Raw genomic sequence first — 25,783 nt, 5'->3', positions numbered from 1 at the left:
TTTAGCATGGCCTTTGATCTTTCTTGATACTCTGGCCAGTCTGTAATTCTGGGTGATAACAAAAGAATTTAATGAGAGCGGCACATAATGGGTGGAGGGGGACCGTGAAACCAATGTAGTTGTAAGGAAATCCATTCGTGGGTACTGTGGCAGGTAAGGGTTCAGGCAGGTGTGCAGTATTATTTAGAAATACAGTCAGGATCATTAAACCAAGTGACAGGATGAATGGTAGCAGGCTTAGCAATATGTGCACGGAAGCAGACTCCACTGAAGGTCTGCTGATGAGCCTCACAACGGACAGATTTGCAGGGGAAAAGGCTGGCCCAGGTCTCCTAGCTCCTGCACCCTTTAACAGGTGTCTCTTTTCCTTGCCTCCAGGCCAGGGGCAGGGTATTCTGACAAAGACATTTTACAGCCTCTGTGGGAGGCTCTGCTGGACCAGGATTGGACATTCCCCGCCCCCCAACTACAAAGACAGTTATATTCATGGCTTATACAGGCATACCTCATACCTCAAGTAAGAAGGTCTTGAGTGGTTTTCATATGTGCCTGCCTGTGGATTTTGCCAGAATACTTATAGGTAATGTATGAGAGGAAAATCCCACAAAGTGCCTTTACAAAAGAACATCCACCTGTCATTTAGGGGAAAGTGGTGAGGGGCATTGGTTTGGAGGAGAGAGAAGGACCTGATCTCCAGTGTTGACTTGAGATGGACCAGGGTTGGTACATGGTCACAGTAGGGTGTCCACAGTAGGGAGCAGAGATGATAAAGTAGGGTGTGATTGAATGACAATGAGGGAATGGTGTTTAGCAATGGAAGGGTTTTGGGTGTCCCAGAGTCCGGGTTCACCTGAGAGGCTGTCAAAGCAGATGACAGGTCAAAACTAGTAGGGTGGATGGCTAGAAGGAGGAGAGGAGTTGCTGGCGAATCTGGGGTCAGGTGAAGGGGGATCAAATGAGATAAAAGCTCCTACTTTTGCTAAAAGATCCCTAGGAAGGGCACAGGACAGGCAGGCACTACCAAAAATGAAGGAGTGAGAGAAATACCCCCGAAAATGCAATTGAGTGGTGGGGTCTGATGAGGTAGATAAGGCTGTCCCCTACCCCAACTATAGGGAGATGAGAAGGAGAGGTGGGTCCCCAAAACTCTCTCACGACCAAGTATGTGGCACCAGTGTCCAAAAGAAAGGAGATGGATCACCCTGATCCTGTGATGTCCACCCGGGGTTCCCTGTTGATGACAGTGGTGGTCAGGTCAAGAGAGCCTGGGCATCCTCAGTCATCCATCGGCATGTCTAAGAGATCGACTGGAGGGTGGTCTGTGTTTAATGTCTCCATTTCACAAAGTGCATGGGCTCAGTGCCCATTTTGATCACACTTGAAATAAGGACCAGGGGATCTTTGAGCCCCAGAGGGCAAGGGATCCCGGGCAGACTCTGAGCCGGGTCAGATGGACTTGGCCAGCATCTGGTATTTATGTTTATGGTCCTACTCTTCCCTTTCATGGTACACCTTAAAGGTGTAAAACTTCTGCCTGTAGGGTAAGGGGTCCTCTCTCCAGATGCCTAAGCTTAGTCCTAATTCAGAGAAACTCTGGAAAAAATAAATCCTGAGTAGTTGTCTGCTCTCTAAGTTTTAGGGTCTAAGTTAGTACACTTTAAGAGGGCCTTTGTACGGCGTTCTAGGAACTGAGATGGATCTTCCTGTCTGTCCTGAACTATTTCCTGAAGTTTTTCATCTTTTACTGGGTCGAGGGCAGCCTCACAAAGCCCCTCCAGGGGGCAGGTTGTAAACTGATTTCTAGCTAAAATGCCCCCCCCCGGGTATTATAGTCCCAGTGGGGGTTACAATCTGTGACAGCCTCTGCCCTAACTCGATGAGCTGCATTAGTCTGATGAACTTAATGTGCATGGGCTCTAGCCTGCTCCTAAACTTGCCGGTGTTCCTCAGGTAGTAGTTTGTTAGTAGTTTAAAATCTTAAAATCATGTATATAGAAAGGTGAGACGATAAGACTGGGTGGCATATTGGAATTCCTTTATAAAAGTGATAGAGTTAGAGGTGTAAGATCCCAGTTTCTTTTCTACTTGAGAGAGTTCTGCTAGTGAGAAGGCGGCATGAACTTTAACCATTCCATCCACCCCGGCTGCTTCTCACAAAGGGAGAACTGTACCTGACTTGGTTGACTCGGGCAGGGGCCCATAGCAGCACAAGAATGGGTAATGGTGGCTGAAGGACGGTGCAAGTGTTGGGTGCCTAGAGTGGCCTGGTGCTGGAGAGGGAGAAGGAGCTAGGGGGGCAGTTGGATGTTGAGGATGAAACGGTGGGGGTTCATTAACAGGATCCGAAGTAGTGAGCTCTCTGGCTCAGGTTCCTAACTAGAAAAAAATGACATGGAAAAGATGAAGAATAGAGATGACGTTTTGAACTGAGATAGAAGATGCCTGACCTTAAATACCATTATCGACCTGAGAAGGACAAATTATAGCCGGAAGTATCATCCAAATTGACTATATATCAGTTTAAAAGACAGAAATTTACCACTACCTGGGTTATCCTAGGTCCCTGCTGATGGGACGGGACCTGTATGGGCTCATAGCCCCTAAGACTAAGTTTTCGGCACAAAGGAGATTTATTTGTTCCTGAGGGATGAATGGCAGGGAATAAGAGACAAAGATAGGAGATAGAGGAGGAGGGAGAATGAATGGGATGGGAAAGGGAGAGAGGGAAGGAGTATTTGTTCCAGAGGGACAAAGGATTGACCGCCTCTAGATAGAGAGGAGACGGATGTGGCCCATAGGCAAGTGGTGGCTACTAAAGGTAAAATGAGGAACCCCATGTTAGAATCAGGTGTTTAGTTTTAACTGTGCATGTTAATTAGTTGAGCCAAAGGAGGCTTTTGATTGCTGGACTAATGGTGGAGGAAATGTCCAAATAAGGGAATAAACCTTGAAGATTAGCTTTAGGAATAGAATCTAATGGTTTTTATCAATGCAGAGAAGGGCTGGGTCTGCTAGAGTCCTGTTTGCTCGGGCTGGCTAGAGTCCCTTCATTCCCTCCTATTTGTTTTATTGCTGGGTGTTGGATAAGTGGGCCTCAATCTCTCTGGTTGTTTCCTGCTGACATTTGTGCATTGTTGTTAAGGGACCCAAGGAAGCTGGGCTGTTGGTCTCACGGCCAGGAAGAGCAGGCTCTGTAAGTGAATATCCAGGCTATGTGGGACCATCTGAGGCCAGGTAAGTATAGTCTGTGAGGCTGCACCAGGATGTCGATTTGGAGGAAATAGCTAGGCAGTCACTGGAGTTGCTTGAGTGGTGTGTAGATGATTTATAATCTGCTGGGACAGATAAACTAGGAGCAGAGCTAAATTAGAGAAATTAAGAAAAAAATTCTCTTGGGTGTACATTTGAGTGCTAAAATAGGAATACTACAGGGTGAGGAGGTGTGTCATGGAAATGATGGGTTTGAGATGTAGGCAGGGCTGTTTAAGGGTGGGTGGTATTAGAGTTTGGGGAAGTAGGCAGGAGGATCTTCGAGTATGATAGAGAGAGGATTATGGTGTACATCAAGGGAAGGACAGGTAGTGCACCACACAATGGGGTTGACTGAAGAATTGGGCAGAGAATAAGAAGGTTTGGGGGTTTGGAGAATGGAAGAGTATGCAAATAGAGGCTAAGGAAATGAAGAGGGCTGATGCAGGGGTGTCCTGGGAGCAGTTGTTGGGGTAAAAGGCAAACTTTATTTAAATTCTAGAGAGGACATTCTTTCCTTGTAAGGGAATGGCATATGAGGGAATTGGGAAGAGAGCGCTTTGAAAGGAACAAGTCAAGGTGAAGTCTGGAGGACTGGTTGTGTGTTTTGACAATGGATGAAGTGGATGGGTAAGCGGAACCACAACAATAACACAGGGAAAAGGAAATAAGTCTGAAATAACTTTTCATATACCTTAAGTCACTTCCTCTGACCCATAAATTACTTCCTAAACTTTCATGTCTTCAGACCTTAACATATATTCTTGGATTTTCCTAACTTAAGACTTATTCTATTTATAAATATTAAATTGCTTTCTTAGAACTGCATAACTTGTATCATTCATTTTTCCTTGACCTATATAACTTACTTGTTTATTTCCTATAACCTTTAGAAACTCCAAATATTTGTTAGTGTGAAGCCTGTCAGCAAGGTCAACTGTGCACATGAAATGGGCTGACCAGGCAGCTGGGTGTTCGTTGTTGTTAAAGCTACCATTAGCCATCATGTCATTAGAGATCTGAGAAGGGGGAATTTGAGTAGAAAGTACAATTTAAATAATTTTGTATCAACTAAAATAACAGGATCTTACTTAGATGGTCATTTGAGGCTTACATATATTTTTTTTAACAGAAGCAGCAGTTGGTCTTTGGCTGTCAGAAAAGAACAGTTTTTAATCTCCAATTGTCACACAGAGAAGCAAGCCTTGACTCTTAGACTTAGGCCTGCAATTTTTTCCTGTAGAGAAAGAATTTGGAAAAATTGACCTTATGTAATGAATCAGAGTACAGTAGTCAATTCAAAAGTGTCCATAGTTCGTGCAGTCTCTTGGAAGCAGGTGAGACATGGGTTAGTTTTGACCCTTGGTTAGCATGACCACAGTCCAGGGGGAGTTATGGGTGCCGAGTTATATCTGTTTTCTTTGGAGACCTTAAAGTTTTCTTGTTAGGAGGGAGCCTCTGTTTATTGTGGGAAAGTTTTAATTGAAGATTGTAAATACCATATTCAGCGGATGTCTGAGGAGTATGAGGAACACGTGTTTATTAAGTATTTATGCTTAATTTTGAAAACATACAGGCTACATAAAGTTTATTTTGGTAATTAATCATGAATATAAGTAAAGTTATGAATACATTAAGTTAACATAGTATTTATAAGATCAGGGCTTGCGGCTTTATCCTTATAAAATTTGAGCCTTAAAGTTTGAGTTAAAGATCTTTTAGCAAGAAAATAAACCTTAAACCATAAATGTAGCAAACATCCATCATTATAGACTATTACAGTTTTTCTTTCTATGACATAAGGTAAGCTATAGGCAGGATCAGGACAAGAAAGGGAAAAAGAAAGAAAGCGACAGCAGCTTTGGTGGAGGGAGGTGTTATCGCCAGTCTATCAGTTATATTTTAGTTTATTCGGTAAACAGCTGTGAAGAGCTGGCTTCAGGAAGGGAGGGTGGAGGAGGCCACTGTAAGAGTGTAAGAGCACCGCTGCTGTGGGAGCCTGAAGCTGGGAGGGGGGGGGTATTCGGGTTAAGGACCAGTGGGAACCAGCGCCAGGCTGAGAAGAGTGGGCCCTTTGGGGCTATGACAGGGCTGTGGATGAGTCAAGAGTTTTGGGGCATCACATCTGGAAGAAGTAGGGAGGAGCCATATGGCTCATATGCCATGAGCCATAGCAGCAGAAGAAGTAGGGAGGAGGCTTTTGGAGCATCACATCTGGAAGAAGTCTCATGAGCCACAGCAGCAGAAGCAGGGAGGAGGCTTTTGGAGCATCACATCTGGAAGAAGTCTCATGAGCCACAGCAGTAGAAGAAGCAGGGGAGGAGGCTTTTGGGGCAGGGGAAGGATTAGAGTAGCCTTCATTTGTAGTCTCAATGGCCTCGTTGGGGGACAAAGGTCATACATAGATCTTTGACCATCACACAGCACAACATTGCATCTTTAGCTGCTTGCTGTACAGGACAGCATATGCCTTTGGCTACCAGACCCAGAAAGTCTGAGAGATTTTCCTATAGATGAGGAAATAGGAAAAACTGACCTACGTTGGTAAGGCAGATTAGAGCAATCAACTCAGTGTTTACAGTTTGGGCAGGGCCCTGATGGTGGACCAGGCACGGGCAGTTCTTTGTCTACTGGTTAGGGTAACCATGATACAGGTGGAGCTGTCTGTGCCCCATCGTCCTCTTTCACACCTTGGAATTGCCTCGAGGAGCTGGCATTTCTGTCTACACCGAAAGCTTTTCTCATTAAACACTTTAAATGCCATATTCCACAGATCTCTGTAGAGTTTGAGGAGCATGTGTTAAGTATACCAACTTTTAAATAAACTTTATTTGTTTTTTAGTTACTTGTTTTAGGTTTAACCTTGAAATCATATACCGGAAGCTAAATCAAGCTTGCCATTGTAAATGAATTACAATGCACCTAACATGACTGTGAACACAGTTCTGAGCATTTAAAAACGTGATCACTTTTAAGGAGACTGAGTATTAACTGGCATGTCTTTAACAGTTTACACATTTGTGGCTTTTTTTTTTAAGATTTAGATTTTACAACTTTACCCCCATTAAGTTTGATTTTAATATACCCATATGCCCCTATAGTCTCAACTCACACCCACAACCTCATAAGGTGACTCACTTTTTATTCCCAGGAATATGACATTTATCATTCTGGGCCAAATGGATATGCTGGTGAGATGGTAGAGCCTCTTAGGGCAAAGTTTAGGTTGAAAAAAATATGATTTGTACAATAAGGGGTCACTTAGCGCAGGACAGACCTGATTCTAGACCCCACCCTGGTGCTTGTGTTCATACAGCCAGGCTCTGTTTAGGCTCACTGATCTCTTAATAAGCCCTTGGAGTGGGATGGGGTGAGTTTCTCTCTTTTTGCTATGGAAAGACAGATTTGGAGAGACACTGTAACATGAAGGAGGCCTACTTGTTGGGGTTTCTGTCCCGCCCGGCCCCTCAGCTGTTTAGTCCCTGAGAAAAATCACACAAAGATCTCTATTAGTTACAAAGTTGATTGGCCCATTAGGTCAGGCTTCTTATTAGTTCTTGTAGCTTATATTAACCCATTGCTCTTATCTATGTTAGCCATGTGGCTCAGTACCTTTTTCAGTGGGGCAGATCACATCCTGCTGCTTTGGTGATCTGGGCAGGAGTGAGAGGAATCAGTTCCCTCCTTCCCAGAATTCTCCTGCTCTCCTTGCATCATTTCCACTTCCTGTCTGGTTTTCCCACCTACACCTCCTGCCTGCCCAATCAGCGTTTATTTAAGACATGATTGACAGAATACAGACAATTCTCCCGCACCAAGACACAATGGGAAGGGTGAATGGAATTGGGGTGGTACAGCTGCTTCTATCATTGGGGATGCATTCCTGGGCTGTTCTCTGTCCTTTCTCGCCCCCCCCCTCCCTACCTCCACTGTCCTTCCTTTGTTAACTTTTCCTTCCTAATATATGTTGACAGTTATTATATAGTAAAGCAGACAATGTATCCAAATTGATAACTTTTGATACTTATGGCACAGTCTTTAGTCAAGATAAGAAGCAGGTCAGCTCCTCAATTCCTTCTAAGCCCTTGTGCTGTATTGCTGCCCGCAGGTCAGAGACCAGTCATTTTACTTGTTCTGGGACCCTACTTGTTCTCTGCACAAGGTGGCAGAGAAGCAGCTGAATGGTTTTACCTCTTGACTCACAGGCAACAAGAACTGGTGATGGCTTGAACATATGGGAGACCTCACAGTCCAATCCCATAGTGATACACTTCTTCCAGTAAAGCCGTACCTACTCCAGTAAAGCCGCACCTCCTAATGGTGTCACTCTCTCCCTGAGCATCTGGGGGTCAGTTACACTCAAGCTACTACAGACCCCTCTTTGTATTTTATCAGTTTTTAAATTCAGTTCCAGATGATCTGTGGTCTCTTCAGGGAATCCGCATGCATGTCATTCACAGACACACATGGCAGTAATACCCACCCACCCCACAAAAACAGGTAGACAACCCCCCCCAACAGAACCAAACAACTTGAAATGATGTAAAAATAAAAAAGAAATTAAAAGGATTTAAAATAATGGCTAGGGGCTGGAGAGTGAAACTGGGTGGAGCGTTTCTCTTAAAAGGATTTTCTTTTTTTTTTTTGAATTTATTCAAAGTGATTTTATTGCTCGTGTACACAAGGGAATTTATGCCACTAAAGCAGAGGCTGTGGATGACTCATATTTCCAGTTGGGTGGGAGGACCCGCTTGGTTTTATAGTAACGAGCCAGTCGGTGAATTCTGCTCTCTATCAGAATCAGGCGGAATTTAGCATCCTTATCCTTTCTGTTCCTCTCAAGTTGCTTTCGGACAGCGACTGCCTTTTTAATCAAATGGTAGAGATCCTCAGGGAGATCGGGGCAAGGCCTTTGGATTTAAGGATTCTCAAGATTTTATTACCAGTTACAAAACGGACCTGGGCCACACCGTGAGAGTCCCTCAGGATCACACCTATCTGGGAGGGAGTGAGGCCTTTCTTGGCCAGTTTGTAAATCTGTTCCTTCACATCGTCGGACGTCAGCTTCAGCCACGTGGGGACGCTACGGCGGTAGGGCAGCGCCGACTGGGACAGGCCCTTCCCGGGAGCATGCATGCAACCCATGATGGCGGAGGTCTGGCAGCAAAGAGAGAATGAGGGAGGAAACTCCGTAGGAAGCCTTAAAAGGATTTTCACACCTGCATACAGACTAAGTCGGATCCTAGGTTGGCCAGGGTACTACCTGGGTTTATCTTGCCAGGTGACAATGGCCAGCATAATGCCTGAATCCTAACAGTATCAACAGGCAAGAGGAACTAGAATTACAGGAAGTTGTGAGCCACCCAATGTGATTGTTGGGAGTTGAACTCTGGTCCTCTGAACTACTGAGCCGTCTTTCCAGCTGGCTTTAAAATATTTTTTTTTCCTTTTTAGGATTTACTCTTTATTGTTTGAGAATTTCATACATACACAGATAGGTTTTGATCAAATCTACCCTGTATCCCTTCCCTCCATCCCCTCCTCTATTCCCTCACATACATTTTCCCCACAACTTCATGTGAATTTTTCAAAAACTCACTGAATCCACTTGGTGCCACCTGCATGTGCTTGCGTGTGGGGTCATCCACTGGAGCATGAGAAGTCAAGGGGCTGCATTCCTGAAGAAAGTGGACTTTTCTCTCCCCCGTGGCTGAGAGTTACCAGTAGTCCTTAGATAGGTTGGGACTTCCTGAGCCCCACCATCCGTGCTGGGATTTTCAGTTAGTGGTTTTTAAAAACATGTTGTGTGCATAAAGAGGCCAGGAGAGGGCGTTGCTTGGCCTCCTTTATCACTCTTTACCTATTCCTTTGAGGTAGCGTCTCTCTCTGAAACCGAGGCTCAGTTTTCTTAGTCAGGCTGGGAGCCAGCAGACCCCTTTGATCCTCCACCACCTCACACAGGCTTGGAGTTGGGGTTGCAGGCTCTCATTCGTGGGAGGGATGCCTGTCATGCTACATGCTTACTGGGGTCCCAGCTCAGGCCCTCATGATAGTGCAGCAAGTGTGCTTAATTCCTGAGCATGAGCAACCTCTCCAGCTCCCACCACGTGGTTTTTGATGACTGCTAGAATGACGTGACAGGAAAAAAAATTATTTTCTTAAATGGCTGGGACTATTTGGGCATTTTAAAAAAGCAACAGGAAAGAATGAAGAATTTTCACATGACCCTGTGGTGACTATTGACAGTATCGAGATATGTAAACAGCCAGCCAAGAGGGCACATGTGTTTCCTGACTGCTATATACATGAAGAGGGGAATGTGGGGGCATACACAGCAAGGGGGTTCCTTGTTCAAAGTTTATCAAACAATATCTAAACGGATACATTTTATTAGATATAAAATACACTATAAAAAAACTTTTTAGCCGGAGGTTGGTGACAAATACCTTTAATACCTACACTCAGGAGGCAGAGGAATCCAGTATGGTCTACAGAATGATTTCCAGGACAGGCAGAACAACAGAGAAAAGCAAAACAAAAGAACAAAAATAAAAAAAAATGAAACAAACAACAAAACACAAGATAAGAAAAATGCACATTCCTCTTTGTTTTTGCATTAAAAATCACGATTTTTCCCTTTTTTTTATTACAGCAGGTATTTTGCTCTTTTCAAACACTTTATTTTTGTGCATATGAGCATTTTGCCTGCATGTGTCTGTGCGCCACTTGCATGCTTGGTGACTGAAGGGGTCAGAGACCACATAGGATTCCCTGAACCTGGAGTTGATCATGGCTGTGAGCTGCCATGTGGGAGCTCTTCGGAAGAGCAGTCAGTGCTCTTACCTGGTGAGCCATCTCTGCAACCCCAAGAAGTTATTTTCAAAAAGCTAAAAAGGAGCAACTATTTCAACATTGGGCAAAGATTACCTTCAGTTAGATTTCTCCATAACTAACCTGTGACCACCAAAACGTGGAGGAGAACGTAATGAGGACAAAGAAAGTTCGCATGTCAGTTTCTCTTTGTTTGTTTGTAGAAGTTTTAGAACTCAGTTGTTCCACTGCGGGAGGATGTGGAAGACGTGGAGAGGAAGCGTTAGAAGTGACAAATGAGATGGCTCAGTGGGTAAAGGTGCTGGCAGCCAAACTTGACCTGAGTTCAGTCCCTGGAACTCACAGTGTGGAAAGAGAACCGACCTTTGCAAGTTGTCCTGGGACCTCCATGACTGTTCTGTGGCGTGTGCAAGTGCACACACATGCAACTAAATAAACAAATAAAATAAGAAACAAAGTACCAGATCAGGTGGTTTGAAGGGGAAAGCAACCGGCGGCTGGGACAGAGATGTAAGGCTTTTTAGACCGGCTGGGACAGAGATGTAAGGCTTTTTAGACATAAACCTTTAAAAACACACTGTGTGTGTGCGCGGGTGTGCCTGTGTGTGTGTGTGTGTGTGTGTGTGTGTGTGTGTGTGTGTCTATGAGTGACAGGACAGCCGTGGGGGAGTGATGGTCCTTGCCTTTCACCTTGTTTGAGACAGGGTGTCTTTGTTGTTCCTCACTGTGTGCAGCCTAGCTGGCTGTGAGCTTCCGAGTTCTCCCACTCCCTCCCACCTCATCACAGGAGTGTGGGGATTTCAGATGCCTGGCTTTTACTAGGCTCTGGGGATCTGAACTGAGGTCCCTATGCTTGTGTGGCTGTGACAAAAGCTTTACCCACTGAGCTCTTCCCCAGAGCCCACACATGAGTCTATTTAGCTCTATGTCTTTTAGGTCTATTTGAACTTGCTTTTGAGAATACATAACATCTAGAGACGCGACAGTCGTCTGAGGTATTAGGGGCATAGCTCAGCAGTGGAGCACTTACCCAATACTCAGAGCCCTGGGTTTGAACCCCAGCGTGAGAATAAGTCCTAGAACAGGCCAACTGCTGTCCCTGTGGATGTGAGCCTACAGGGGACAGAGGGGGAGCTGGTCCTAGCCTCCTCTGATAGAGTCAGCAATGACCCCAAGGTATTCATTTTGGTTCACTTCTATTTACCCAGGGAAGGGGTGCCCAGTAGCTTAAGGACATGGGGGCCGTTAGAGAACCTTGGGGGCCCAAGGGAGCAGCTGGCATAGGAGCAGGAAGTAAACAACTTTCTTTCCCCTCTGAGTACTCAGCCAGGCTGGAGCCTCATCAAGGATTGGGGCCGCCTGAGATAGGGCACAGTGGTGACTGTGGTCCTAAGGATGACCTCTGAACCCCAGGAAAGGCCTGAAGCGGGGTCAGGCCTAAGAATAGCATGTGTAACTGTATCCCGTGCTGCTGTTTTTTAGGAAATCCAAAATGCTACTCGCTTCACCTTGGAATCCTTCCCTTCACAGTGCTCCTCTTGGTCTTCTTTGGGTAAGAATCCACGCTGGTGAGGAACAACTCCAGAGACCTTGATGGGGATCCTGAGCTGTGAGCATGCCCATTTCCATGGTAGCGATGAGCGTGCTCTTGGCCACTCCCACAGTGGCACGTCCACCTCTTGCTTCTTCCCAAAGTGAAGTGTCTCTTGAAAGACTCTTTTGATTTCACGAAAGGGGTCTTGGGACTAGACCTGTCATTTGGCCATAGCCATATGGGTGAGTCTGGGGAAGGAGGCAAAGGCAGGCCTGAGGGCTCAGAGGCAGTTCTCTCTAAATGCAGATAGTCTGAGAACCCCTCACAGAGCAAACTCACTGCCATGTCTACTGGCGATTCTGTAGACGCAATCAGGAAATACAGTCTGGTGTAGTCTTGGGTTCTAGGTACCTGGCATGGAGGTGGGGGCCGTCTGCAGCTGTTACAGGTGTTCAGATGCAGGTCTTGTGCCCAGGGTCCTTCCTCTCGCTACCTCTTTTTCTAGTGTGGTGGGCATGCTTAGTCTGTCACGTGGCCCTGCATCCCCACTGAGAACTTCTGTGCTCACTGTGCTGGGTGCAGTGGTGCATTTTGGAGGTGGGGACAACCAGCCGGTCTCAGGTCTGTGCCCTGAACAGCGGCTCCTGTGCACACCCTTCCCACAGCTATGGGTTCCTGAGCCACAGAAGTCAGGAACTGAGAGACCCAGGCGCTGTGACTAGGTGAGTGTTTGTGGAATGTGTGTGTCATATATGTATGTGTGTCCTATGTGTGTATGCATATGTATGTGTGTATCACGTGTATGTGTCTGTATGGTGAAGGGTTACTGGGTGAACTTTCGGCTTCGTGCTGTCTTGTGCCTCTGCCTGTACTTCTACATAGATGGGTCTAGTTCTACTCTACGCTGTCAAGAGCAGTCTCATTACCCCATGCTGTCTTTTTAAATGAAGTGTATTTTGGGGGGCACTATTGTCTTTCCTATCTTCAGCCTTCTCCTCCCTCCTGAACCTGCCTGGGACAGCTTCCATTCCCAAAACACCTTCCCTGCAGCCTGCTGAATGCAAGGGTTTTTTTCCCCCCTTCTATAACTAGAACATAAGTTGTGCCCTCAGGAACCAAACTCCTTCCTCCAATCTATGTGTACCTGACCCCTAAACCTTCCTGGTCTAACTCTGTCTCCTGTGTTCTTCTTTTGCAGTGTGGCTGTCAGAGAGCTGGATGTCTGGGAAGTTGTAGCCCTGTCAAGGTAACCTACCCTCACATGGTGCTGCATTCTAGACTGAGGGGTGCAGATGGAGGTGTGTGTGTGTGTGTGTGTGTGTGTGTGTGTGTGTGTGTAATTATGAGCAGCTGGGACGTCCCTTCCTGTACCCAAAGTGGAGCACCTAGCCCTACACTGTGTGTTGACTAACTGCATGTCATTTGACTTTTAAACTGTCTGCCTGGCTCCTGTGGTACAGAGCTGAGCTTACAGCTGTTCACCCCATTCCCAGGGCAGCACACACAGCACGTGAGTTTACCGTCCTCACCCTCTCAATGTTCAGTGCAGTGAGCACATTCATGCTGTGGTGCAGCCATCACCACCATCCGTCTCCAGAACATTCCATCTTGTAAACTGTACCCGTTAAACAGCGACTCCCCATTGCCCAGCCTTACTGGGGGTCCTGGCAGCCATCTTGCCTGTTCTGTGTTGTTCCTCTGAGCATGGCTACTCTGCAGTAGTGCCTCCTAGGGATGGGGTCCTGTAGGGTTTCTCTCCCGGTGACTGGCCAGACTCACTCAGGAAGGGGTTATCCTGCACAGGTCTCATTCCTGTGCAGAAATTTCCTGTTTCTCTCTTTTTTTTAAGGCTCATTCACTGCCTTTAAAAAATTATTTTTGTTTTATGTGTATGAGTTTTGCCTACATGTATGTCAGTGTACGACGTTCATGCCTGTAAGCCATGAGGCCATAAATAGTTTTGGGTCCCCTGGAACTGGAGTTGCAGACTGATGTGGGTCTCCATGTGGGTGCTGGGAACTGAATCCCGTTGCTCTGCAAGAGGAGCCTGTGCGCTTACGGCTGAGCATCTCTGCAGCCCTGCAGCTGCTTTATAAGCCGTCATAGGGCATGCAGCTTACTAGTAGGGGTGACTCATGACCCTTGGGGCTTGACATTTTGAGGGAACTTTCAACTGACATTGGGACTGGTCTCTGTCCAAGACAGAAAGCCAGGAATCTGTGTGCCATCAACCAGGCAAGGACCATGGCAGGCTGCAGGATCAGGCTAAATGGTCGGCATCAACCTGGGATAGAAATGTTCAGTGTCAGGTGACCTGTGATTAAAGTGGTCTCAGCTCTCCCAGCCTTAAGTGGGGTAGGGGATCATAATTTCCTCTTTCTGCCTCAAGTCAAGTAAGACTGTGATCTCCCTGCTTCAGCCCTTCCTAAGCTCCCAGGATCACGAACAGACTCAATGGCTTGGTTGCCAACACTTGTTCAGGTCTGTGTGCCTAGTGCTTTCCAGGGACTTTCTTGTTACCTTGATTTCTGGTGTTTTCTTACTGCAGGATGGTCTACGCCCAGCCAAAGGTGCTAACACCCAGGTGAGTAGATTTAGTCAGTGTATGTGTAGTGCAGGAGTCGTAAAGGTACGAAAGGACGATTTGCTTGCAGCCGGGAATAGTTCAGAAGTACACCTGAGGCCCTAGGTCAGTCTCCAGCACTGGAAAAACCAAGAACTGAGAAAAAACAAAAACCCAGTTATGATTCTCTTTGCACTCACTTCAAGAACCCTTTTCGAGATTTAAGGTTGTCTCATTCTGGAGCCCAGAGCATCTTCTGGCTCTCATTTCCTATCTGGGCTTCTGTTCATTGTTTCCTGTCTCTGTCACCAGGGTTTTCAGAGATGTGGTGGCTGCAGTGGTAGTAAACTCAGTTGCTTATAGAGTGGGATTGGGGTAGTCAGTGAGAGCTGTTGCTGATTGGCCCAACCCACACTCGGGGATGGTGGCAGCCCTGGGGGAAGCTGAGGGTGTGGAATCTGAGAAGGGTTCCTGCAGATGTGTTTGGTCACATGCTGCCTGTGGCTCTCTCCCCTTGTAGTAGAGAAGATGTCCTTGTCTTGACTCCTTGGCTGGCTCCCATCATCTGGGAGGGGACCTTCAACATCGACATCATGAATGAGCAGTTCAGGCTTCAGAACACCACCATTGGACTGACTGTATTTGCCATCAAAAAGTAAGCAGTGGGTGCTGGAGAGATGGCTAGTGTCTAAAGCACTTTCTTCAGGGACATGAGGACCTGAGTTTGATCCCTAACACCCATGTAAAGGCTGGGCATGGTAGCACATCCCTGTAATCCCAGTACTGTGCTGGAGGGGAGAGACAAGTGGATCCAGGCAGCTTCCTGGACAGCACAGGCAAACACTGAGCTTCAGAGTTAGAGAAGGGACCCTGTCCAAAGAGCAAAAAGAAATGACAGAAGAAGGCACCCAAAGTCAACTTTTGGCCTCCACATAGACACACAGGCAAGTAAAGATGAACATATACAATGGGCAGGTACACACAGGCACACATGCACATATACACACATACAACAGTCGAGGTGGACGCCGGTCATACCAAGCTCCATTCTTGTATTTAATATGAAGTGGGTGTGGGGCTGGTTCACTCTGTCACCCTCCTTAACTCTAGTGGGCTCAAAGGTGAATGAATCCAGTGTGACACCTGCCAGGGCCGCAGGCCAGCTGTCCCTCGCTCTGTGCTCTTAGCCAGGCACTAGCTTCATCCCTCGGCACACACTTCAGTGTGTACTTATCCCCAGGTCTGGTGGCAAGGGACGGAACGCCAGCAGAGCTGCATCCACTCATGGTGTACCAGGCTTTCCTTTTCAGACTGCCACCAGCTCACAAGTCATGACATGGAGACTTATTATTAGTTTTTAAAGCTTGACCTCAGCTTACCTTTCATTTTAATGTGTTTCTCTTTATCTACATTTTGCCGCGGGGCTTTTTTTTAACCTTTCTTTGTTCATTCATTCATTTGTTTGATCTGTCCTACCTAACTTCCCCCCTTCCTTCCTTCTTTTGTCTTTTCCTTCCCTTTTTCCTTTCATTCTGAATATTTTACTTTCCTGCTGCCTGGCACCCGGACCTGGGCATGTCCCTTTCTTTCTCCCTTGGTTTGTTTTCTCCTTCCTCCTCCTCGTCCTCATTCTTCTCCTCTTCCTCCTTCTCCTTTTCTTCTTCTTCTCTTGTTCTCTCCTATTTATTCCCTCTGCCCAGCAGCCCCAGCTAGTCATCTTTTGCCTAACTATTGGTTGTTCAGGTTTTTATTAGAACAATCCGGTGCCTTAGGCAGGCACAATGAAACAAATGTAACACTTCTTTACATAAGTAAACAAATGCCGCATAAACAACTGGAACACATCTTTGCATAGTTAGAGTGATATCCACAACAGATGTGTCCTCAGATGCAGGACAAGGTGGACAGCAAAGGTTGGGTCAGACCTTTCACCTTAGCCCTATGGGTGGAGAGCAGCAGACCTGTGAAGCCCCGAGACTCTGGGTCAGGCTGACTTTAGGTCACAGACAAGAAACTTGCCCTGCGGAAGCCTGCAGAAGCGGGACAGAGTGGCATTACAGTGTAGAAGGCTGTGGAGGGCTGAGAGCTGCCTTTGTGCTGCCTGTGAATGAGAAGGAAGGGGCTTTATCCCTCCCTGCAAGGGCTGGATGAGACCCAAGGATAGCACTGAGGCATTTATACCCATCATTCTTGAGACAGGTTTGGGGCTCAGCTGGAGGGATCCTGGCACCTTGAGAACACCTGCAGTGCTAGGGACAGAGACCTTCACAGTAACAAGACATACACACTACCTTGTCTGGGTGCTGCTGGGTTTGTGAGCAAGGGTTCTGCCAGGGGTGGGTAGGTGCTTGGTGGGGAGAAGGGCTCTGAGGGAACTATCTGGGACCTAGCAAGGTCACCTTTGTGTAAGGATAACGGACACTTGCTTGTTTCTAACACTGAAGTGTGGAGGCTTCGCACACAGGCCAGGTGATGGCAATCCCTGTTCCCATGGAGGAGCAGCCATCTGGAGCAGGTGAAAACTTCTTACCCTGGGAGATGACATAGAACCTGGGTTAGAAGCTGTGGTTATTTGAAAGAAAATGGCCCTGAAAATAAGTGGTACTGTTGGCAGGTATGGTTTCATTGGAGGGACTGTGGCCTTGTTGGAGGGATATTACTGTGGGGGCAGGCTTTGATGTTTCCTATGCTCAGGATACTGCGCGGTGTCTTAGTTGACTCCCTGTTGCCTGCAAGAGGTAGGACTCTCAGCTCAAGTGCCATGTCTGCCTCTCATGTTCCTCACTGTGATAATGAACCAAACTTCTGAAAGTGTAACCTGTCACCTCAAATGTTTTCCTTCATAAGAGTTTCTGTGGTCATGGTGTCTCTTCACAGCAACAAAAACCCTAATTTAGGCAGCAGTTGGCACCAGGGACTGGTGTATTGCTGTGATAAGCCTGGCCATGTTTTGGTTTTGAGTAATACGGACTTCGGGGATTTGGGTTAGGAAAGCAGTGGGAGGCTTTAAGTGCTGCTTAATTGGGATGCTTGTAGGACATGGAAGACGGTGGTGTGAACTGATTTGATGAACTGTGGGGATCAAGAGGTTTCAGAGGAGAAGAATGTTAGTATGTGGCCTAGAGGCAGTTCTTGTGATGTTTTGGTGAAGAAAGTGGCTGCTTTTTGCTATTTTCTTAAGAGTCTGCCTGAGGCGAAAGTGAACAGTTTTAGATTAATTCTGTTGGCAGAAGAAATCTCAAAAACAACAGCCTATTTAGTATAGACTCTGTTGTATGATTAGTGGTACCCCTAATGAGGATTTATAATGAAAAGGAGCAAGATGCGCATGGTAAATTACAAAAAGAAAATTCTGAAGAGAAGAGAATTCCAGGAAGTAGAACGGTGCTAAGTTCTGTGTTCAAGGAGATAAACAAACAAGAAATGGAATAAAGCAGGTGGCGACCTCAGGGCAAGACCCCAGTTAACTTTCTGCCTTATGGAAAGAAACTAAAGAGAAGCTTAGAGCTGGGTGTGGTGGGACACATCTTTAATCCCAGCACTGGAAAGCCAGAGGCCGGAAGATCTCTGAGTTTCAGGCCAGCCTGATTTAGAGATCCAGTTTCAGGACAGCAAAGTTTAGGCAGTGAAGGACAGAAAGCTGGTAAAGATGTAATTGAATAAGGAGACCTCAGTAAGTAGCAGAACTTGGCAGCTTTGGCCTTGTGGTTCTGACTTGAGAGTTAAGGATAGAAAGAAAACACAGATTATGAAAAAAATCTAAAGAAAATTGCTGAGGCCAGGTTTGTGTCAGCAGTGTTCCTGAATGGAGGCCTCGTAGGCCATTGTGTAAAACTGTGAAGTTGAAAACTGTGGGCTGCCTGGAGACGCCAAGACGTTAGAGATGCCAGAGCTGTAGGATACCTGCTGGGGAGTGCTGCTCACAGGGAGTGGACCCAGCCTTAGAGAATGAGGTGTGTTGCAGTCAACAAAGCTGAACTGAGTTGGAGAGCTGAAGAACATTTTGACATCGGGCATGCAAATGCAGAGTTTGGAGTTTGCTTATCTGGTTTTTGGTTTCGCTTTGGTCCAGTATTTCCTGGCTACAGTTCCTTCCCTATGTTTTAGAATTGTAGTATGAGCTGCGGGCAGGCCTGTTTTTCATCCTGCCCGGCTCCCGCATGGCTAGCTTAGTCCCAGAAATAATAACACACAAATTGTATTTATTTAAGCACTGCCTGGCCCATTATCTCTAGAGAGTTAGTTACTGACTAACTCTCATATCTTGATATTAACCCATTTTTAATAATCTGTAGCACCACGAGGTGGTGGCTTACCAGAAAAGATTCAGCATGTCTGACCTGGTGGCTGGCTCCATGGCTTCTGGCTCATAGCCCTCTTCCCAGCATTTTGTTCTGCTAGCTCCGCCTACCTAATTTTCTGTCCTATCAAGGGGCCAAGGCAGTCTCTTTATTGACCAATGAAAATAACACAATAGACAGATAACCTTCCTCCATCATAGAATGGCAATGTATATCCTGTGCCATTATATGTTGGAAGTATGTGATCTGTGTTTTTGATTTTGATTTTATAGGGGATTATAGTTAAGATCTTACCATGAGCCTCAGAAGAGACTTTGAACCAAGTTTGGGACTATGATAGACTAGGGGGAATTTTTGAAGTTAGTCCAGAATGCACTAGGGGGAATTTTTGAAGTTAGTCCAGAATGCATTTTTGCATTCTGATATGGCTACAAGAATTTGGTATCAGGAGTAGAATGTGGTGGTTTGAAAGAAAATGACCCCCAAAGTGACTGACTGGCAGCATTAGCAGGTGTGGCTTTGTTGGAGTGGCCATGGCCTTGTTGGAGGAAATATGTCACTATTTGGGCAGGCTTTGAGGTTTCCTATGCTCAGGATGCCACCCAGTGTCTTAGTGGATTTCCTGTTGCCTGAAGACATAGAGCTCTCAACTCTAGCACGAGGTCTGCCTGTATTCTGGCATGGTCCCCACCATGATGAGCATTTGAAACTGCAAGGTGTCATCTCACTTAGGACACCTCCCTTAGAGGTGTTATCATGGTCATGGCGTCTCTTCACAACAATAAAAACCCTGAGTAAGACAGAAGTCTTTTGCCCTTGGACCAGAAGGTTTGGCTTAGGCTTGACCTTCCTTTTAGGGTTCCCGTTTCCCCTTCCCTGCCTTCTCTGCGAGACTGATTCTTGCACTGGCGGAGACCATGGGGGAAGACTCTGAGGAGCACAAGAGGGTTACTGAGTGGTTGTCCACAGGCAGCTTCACGTCCCTGATGAGGAAGGTCTGGGATAGAAAGAACCCTTCCTTTCCTCAGACAGGACCCTGAAGGGTGCCACAAAGAATGGGTGCAGGTACCAGGCCCTTCAAAACTCCCTTGCTCCACCATAGCTTAGAATGTGGGACCTTGTAAGCATAGGCTCTGCTCAGGCCAATGCTAGGACATGGGATATGAAATGTGTTGGGATGGAGCTTTTACTACTGGAAGGGAGGGTGACAGACTCATGGAGAGGCGGCCTGCTGAGGGGCCTGCCAAGACAAGAGATACCGGCAGGGCATCTGCCTGGATCCCCATGTCTGGAATCATCTCTGCTACCTGACTAGAAGCTTCCTGACCTCTACCTCAGCATTCCTTGCTAAGATGTGGTGCTGATGTTACATTCTTCTGAAGTAAAGGAGGGTGAGGTGAGGTACAGCTTGCAGACTGCTCAGGACAACTGTAGAGTGGGGATGCTGTTGCTTCAAGCCTCAGGGTAGCCATGGTTTCTGCAGCTGGGCCCCTGCCCTGGTTAGTCTTGACCTAGCCGTGTTAAACCTCGGCTTACCCCTCTGTCATCTTACACAGGTATGTGGTGTTCCTGAAACTGTTCCTGGAGACAGCAGAGCAGCACTTCATGGTGGGACACAAGGTCATCTACTATGTCTTCACTGACCGTCCTGCCGAGGTGCCGCAAGTGCCCCTGGGGGCAGGACGGAAGCTGGCGGTGCTGACTGTGCGCAACTACTCCCGCTGGCAGGATGTGTCCATGCACAGGATGGAGATGATCAGCCACTTCTCTGAGCGGCGCTTTCTGCACGAGGTGGATTACCTGGTGTGTGCAGACGTGGACATGAAGTTCCGTGACCACGTGGGTGTGGAGATCCTCTCCGCACTCTTCGGCACCCTGCATCCTGGCTTCTACAGAAGCAGCAGAGAGGCCTTTACCTACGAGCGCCGGCCGAAGTCCCGGGCCTACATCCCCAGGGACGAGGGTGACTTTTACTATGCAGGAGGCTTCTTTGGGGGGTCAGTGGTGGAGGTGTACCATCTCACCAAGGCCTGCCATCAGGCTATGGTGGAGGACAAGGCCAATGGCATCGAGGCCGTGTGGCATGATGAGAGCTATCTGAACAAGTACCTGCTATACCACAAGCCTACAAAGGTGCTGTCTCCAGAGTATGTTTGGGACCAAAAGCTGCTGGGCTGGCCCTCCGTCATGAGGAAGCTCAGATACGTGGCTGTGCCCAAGAACCATCAGGCGATCAGGAACGGATAGCTAAATTCCTGTTGGAGAGTCCAGGCTTATATCCAGGGTTACCCCAGGCTTTGGAACTGGGAAGATTTGAGAGACATTTATGAAGTGTCGCCCTCTACCCCACTTCAGGGTCTAGCAGACCCCGTACCACTTGTCTTACCCCACACTGAGCCCCTGGAGTGGCAACCAACTTCAGCTCCCACTGTGTCTCTAAGCTCCTTCTACTCAGTGAGATGTAGCAGGAGCTTGCAGAACATGGGAGAAATGCTGTCGTGCAGTTAACTGAGGGCCCGGGCATCCTTATTCAGGCATGTGCCTTCCTCTGCTGGGAGGCTTGAAAGATGGTCAGGGCCCTTAGGAATAGGCAGGAGGGCATGGAAGACTCACAGCCTGCAGGTCTCAGAGGTACTTAGCTCCTGCTCAGCCCAGCTGGCAGATTAGCAGCCTGTGACCATTGCCTCTGCTCAGTTTTGGTTCATTTGGGAATGGCTAGTTATCCATTCCTGGTAATAAATGTATTTGTCGATGATATAGGAAGTTTAAATTTTTTTCTTTTCCTCCTCCTCCTCCTCCTCCTTCTCCTCCTCCTCCTCTTCCTCCTCCTCCTTCTCCTCCTCCTCCTCCTTCTCCTCCTCCTCCTCTTCCTCCTCCTCCTTCTCCTCCTCCTCCTCTTCCTCCTCCTCCTTCTCCTCCTCCTCCTTCTCCTCCTCCTCCTCCTTCTTTGAGGTACTTGGGATTGAACCCAGGGCCTCACGAATGCTAGTCAGGCATGCTACCACTGAAGTCTGGGTCAAGAGACACATGACTGAACTTGCTGAGTGTTAGGTCCACTGCATCATTTTATACTCCAGTTTTTATCTGAAATTTCCAATCTAAAGACATTGTTACTTTTTTGCTTTCAGTGTTGGGATCAGACTCAGGTCCCAGCCTCAAGTTTTACATTTTTTAGACGGTGGAGGATATTGTTGCTTGTTTTTTTTTTTTTTTTTTTTGAGGCAGAATCTCTAGCAGGTCCAACTGGTTTCAGCCTTAATATGTGTACAAGGATGGTCTTGAACTCCTGATCCTTCTGCATCTCCCTCTGCAGTGCTGGAGTGATAAGCATGCCATGCCACCTACCTCTGATGGTCTTAATTTTCTTAAAACTCCAGTGATTTTGTTCCAAAATGGTTTCTCGGCCTCAAAGTCCTTTGTGTCCTTGGCTGATTTTTCATTTCTCACAGTGTCAGATTTTGTTTTTTTCTGTGACAGGATCCTTGTGTATCCCCGGGTGGCCTGGAATTTGCTACTGGACCAGGATGGCCTGGAACTCATAGATCCTCTTTCCTCTGCCTGTCACCACACATGGCCAGACTTTTCCCCCTCCATCAAAGGTGGATAAACTACCAACATCCAATATTCCATAAACCTTCCCCATCTTGACAACCCATGTATGTGCTGTCTGACCAGCCCTGGATACTCTTGAGACTTGACTTCCCTTTATACCCTTACCTTTCTCAGCAATTATGAATTAGCCAATTGCATCAATTCTGAGGTCTGGCTCCCATCAATGGGATGAAGCCCAGTCATGACTTGTGTTACCACAAAAGCAAGTGAACATCCTGCCTAGTATGCTTGCTTGCTCTGTGTGGTGGAGCACTCTTTTAAAAAAGAAATAGCCTTGATAGTTTGTTTTTTATTCTTTGTGTGTTCGTGAGAAACTGAGAATATTCTCCAGAAACATGAAAGCTAGAGGGTAATGTCTTTCTGTCTCTTCTGTGATTGATAGATTCCCCAAATTCTTGGCCTCTCTGCAGGATCTCTAAAATGTAAGATAGAGGGTGTGGACAGGGTTCCTTGAGGCCAGGAGGGTCATTTAACCTCAGAGATTATGGTAGTTAAGAAAAGGTGTGGGATTATTTAGGGGGGTTCAGACAAGGTTGGAGACTTGGAAGGCTCCCATAGCCCTCTCCAATATCTCTGTCTTCATTCCCACTCAGGGTTGCTCTCTGGTTATCTGGTGCTGGAAGCTGAGAGTTGGGAGTCTTTAAGATAACAGTTAAAGTAAGGTACAGATCTGAATATTAAGATGGATAAATTCCAGTGGCACTTCAAGTTAGGAGCTTTCTGGGTGCCATCGTTTTTCCCTTTTCTCTAATGTTCATACAAGCTTCCATCTCCATTTGAGGAAAACAAAGATAAGTGTCTTCACAGGGATGCCATCATTGGGGACATGCCCCGGGTTCCTTGTCCACTCCACTGTCCTATTCCTGAGACACCTTTTGGAAAGTGTGTGTGTGTGTGTGTGTGTGTGTGTGTGTGTGTGTGTGTGAGAGAGAGAGAGAGAGAGAGAGAGAGAGAGAGAGAGAGAGGGAGAGAGAGAGAACACAAAGAAAAGTCAATCCAAACAAACAACTTTAAAATGTTGTCCAGCTGGATCTAATCACAGGACCTGGCAAGTGGCAGACAGAAGGATTAGTAAAGAGCTCAAGGTCACCCTCAAGGACAATCTCAGCTATGTATTATCTGGTCTTAAAATATTTAAAAAATAGAAATATCACACTAGCTCAGAATTGAGAATAATAAAGGGTTATTTATTTAGGCGTAGATTCACAAATCACAATTCTCTGCTGGAATGGGGAACAGAAAGTGAATCCCACAGCTGGAAAAGAGAGCCAGAAGCAAGAGATTGAGCGAGCACATGCTTTATAGCTGCATTTACAGTATCAGAGACCACACCTAAGTGGGCTGGTATCTTAAACGCTATTGGCTGAAAGAACAAAATGTGCTCCCACAATGCCTCCCCTTTTGTTTAAATAAGAGAGTTCCAAACCCAATACAAAACTATATACACTAGGAACAGATATCAAGTATAATTAGAATTATAATCAGCATAAACAATATTAAGCAAGGACCGTATGTTAAATGTTTTAACAAACCTTCTATCCTAAGGAGTCTAAATCCTGTATAGGAAATGACTTGGATATATCATAAGAGGACAGTAACTACAATTATTTAATCTTTAACCTCATCTAAGCCTTGAGAAGGGAGATAATATTACTTGAGCAGGCAGGAAGTACAATCAAACAGCTTCCAAAGTGAGCAATATATGATAGAGACGATTAACTATCTGAGCAATCACCCAAAGTTTCATTTGCAACATTGAAACAACCAGTTTTAGCTAAGGCCTAGCATAACCGACAAACCATTTTCAGAGGCAAGAAATTTTTCAGAGCCGTCTTACCCTGTCTTGGCAAGATTTGACAGTCTTTTTCCTCGTGAGAGACTGAGAATATTCTCCAGAAACATGAAAGCTAGAGGGTAGTGTCTTTCTGTCTCTTCTGTGATTGATAGATTCCCTGATTTGAGCTTGTATCAATATACAAAAACTATATCAATGTAAATTATCCATAAATAATAGCTCACAAATATTTACTCTATTATCCACTATTATTACCCCTCCCTTTTTTTCTAGAACAAACATAGTTTCCACCCCAACCCTCTACCTGATACAAGTAATAATCAACAACCCCTAAATGTTGTTCCCATTCCCGAGGACAAACTTTTTGGGGGTAGGGGCATCGTCCTCTAGAGTTGCTTCCCGCTGTCATGGGGGTGATATTCTCTTTATGGGATCCTGCAAAACTAAAGGGATGGTTAAGTTTCAAAATTACTGTCTAGTATAGTTGCAAACAGTTTCTGAGCAGTTGGTAGGGTTTTTTCCAAAGTTCCTATTTGGAGTTCTGGCCAGAATGTCACAAGAAGGTGCACCATTTCAGCAGCTACTACCCTCAAAACCGGTTATACAATAGCACTATCAGCATCACAGTGTCATCTCAACCAGGCAGAGTTGTTGCTGTGGAGCTCCATCTTCTTGGAAACTTCAAGGATTACTGAAGGAAAAGGATCGGTAGGAAAATCTATTGTTCATCATGGAAAACTTAAGCATCATTCATATAAATATTATTCAATGAAGAATACGATATAGACAAAATAGATTTGGAGAAAGTAAAATTTTTCCTAAAGTTTTCCTTCTGTTCCATGCCAGATGGCTCCCGATATGAGACAGAAATCTGAATGTTCCTTTTAACAACACGTTTGGATTTAGAGAAATACAGAGCCATTGTCCAACTCTAAAATCATATATATATATATATATATATATATACACATAATATATAAATATATATTTAAATGTATATGTATTAATTACCTGACCTCATCACTCGTATTCCTCTTTCTAGATGATCCTTAGTGGATAGTTATTTTTTCTTCTGTCAGCATTAAAACATATAGGGTCTCTTGAATTTTTAAAGATGTGTATTTTCCTGTAAAGATAAGAGCAGAACCCTGGTCCAACCCTATATTCTTTCCTTACCACCTGTGTGATTGTCACCATTGTGGATGAGCTGTCATTTCTCTTTTTCAAGAGGTTTTTCCTTTTCATAATAAATATTTATTAATTTTTAAAACAGTATCCATAGTTTTTCTTCTGTGTAAACAAGAGCAAAACTCCTTTCCCAACATAGCACATCTTCTGGTTTCCATTGTAAGGTCAATACATCCTTGAGATACACTGGTTGATTTAATTCAGAAGTCCTTATCACTATTTAATGTTTTATTCAAATGGACTATTAGGTCAGGTGCTATCCCAACAACTGGTCATAGACAAGAGAAGTCTCCCAATAATCTTTGAAAGTCATTAAGAGTCCACAACCGGTCTCTCCTAATTTGTGCCTTTTAATCTTCTGAAAACCTACTCTGTAACCTAGGTAATTAACAGAATCTCCTCTTTGAATCTTTTAAGGACCAATTTGTAATCTCCATTTTGGCAAAACTTTCTTTACTTCTTTAAAGATTCTTTCTAAAGTATCTGTATTTTAATCAGATAACAAAATGTCATCCATGTAATGGTAAATTATAGACTTAGGAAATTGCTTACATATTATTTCCAGTGGCTAGCTGACAAAGTATTGGCACAGGGTGAGGCTATTGAGCATTCCCTGTGGGAGGATGGTTCATTGATGTAACCTAGTAGGCTGGGAATTGTTATAAGTAGACACTGTGAAGGCAAACTTTTCTCTATACTTTTCTTGTAAA

General features: G+C 45.7%; 2 protein-coding genes across 2 annotated transcripts; one reads left to right on the top strand and one right to left on the bottom strand.

Annotated features, from left to right (window-relative positions):
• Positions 1-7,898: 7,898 nt before the first annotated feature.
• Positions 7,899-8,404, bottom strand: LOC125399261 (small ribosomal subunit protein uS15). The gene is given in 2 exon segments (XM_048432737.3): positions 7,899-8,154; positions 8,157-8,404. Coding segments are annotated over 2 exon segments (453 nt in total). The 5' UTR covers positions 8,395-8,404; the 3' UTR covers positions 7,899-7,939.
• Positions 8,405-11,512: 3,108 nt separating this feature from the next.
• Positions 11,513-21,275, top strand: LOC125399028 (histo-blood group ABO system transferase 1). Its single transcript, XM_087900123.1, has 6 exons — positions 11,513-11,632; positions 12,280-12,336; positions 12,813-12,860; positions 14,163-14,198; positions 14,698-14,832; positions 20,035-21,275. Exons 1-6 carry the CDS (start codon positions 11,529-11,531, stop codon positions 20,723-20,725), a joined length of 1,071 nt encoding a protein of 356 aa, XP_087756249.1. The 5' UTR covers positions 11,513-11,528; the 3' UTR covers positions 20,726-21,275.
• The last annotated feature ends 4,508 nt before the right edge of the window (positions 21,276-25,783 follow it).

Source organism: Myodes glareolus, chromosome 21 (genome assembly GCF_982192425.1).
Source record: "Myodes glareolus chromosome 21, mMyoGla1.1, whole genome shotgun sequence".
NCBI classification, from domain to species: domain Eukaryota; kingdom Metazoa; phylum Chordata; class Mammalia; order Rodentia; family Cricetidae; genus Myodes; species Myodes glareolus.
This window is presented reverse-complemented; position numbering and strand designations above follow the sequence as displayed.

Excerpts from the sequence above, each read along its gene's own strand:
- LOC125399028 (XM_087900123.1), top strand. The coding sequence starts at position 11,529 with ATGTGTAACTGTATCCCGTGCTGCTGTTTTTTAGGAAATCCAAAATGC. Across the intron at positions 12,337-12,812 it reads GACCCAGGCGCTGTGACTAG|TGTGGCTGTCAGAGAGCTGG; the intron begins GTGAGTGTTTGT and ends CTTCTTTTGCAG. Across the intron at positions 14,199-14,697 it reads CCAAAGGTGCTAACACCCAG|TAGAGAAGATGTCCTTGTCT; the intron begins GTGAGTAGATTT and ends CTCCCCTTGTAG.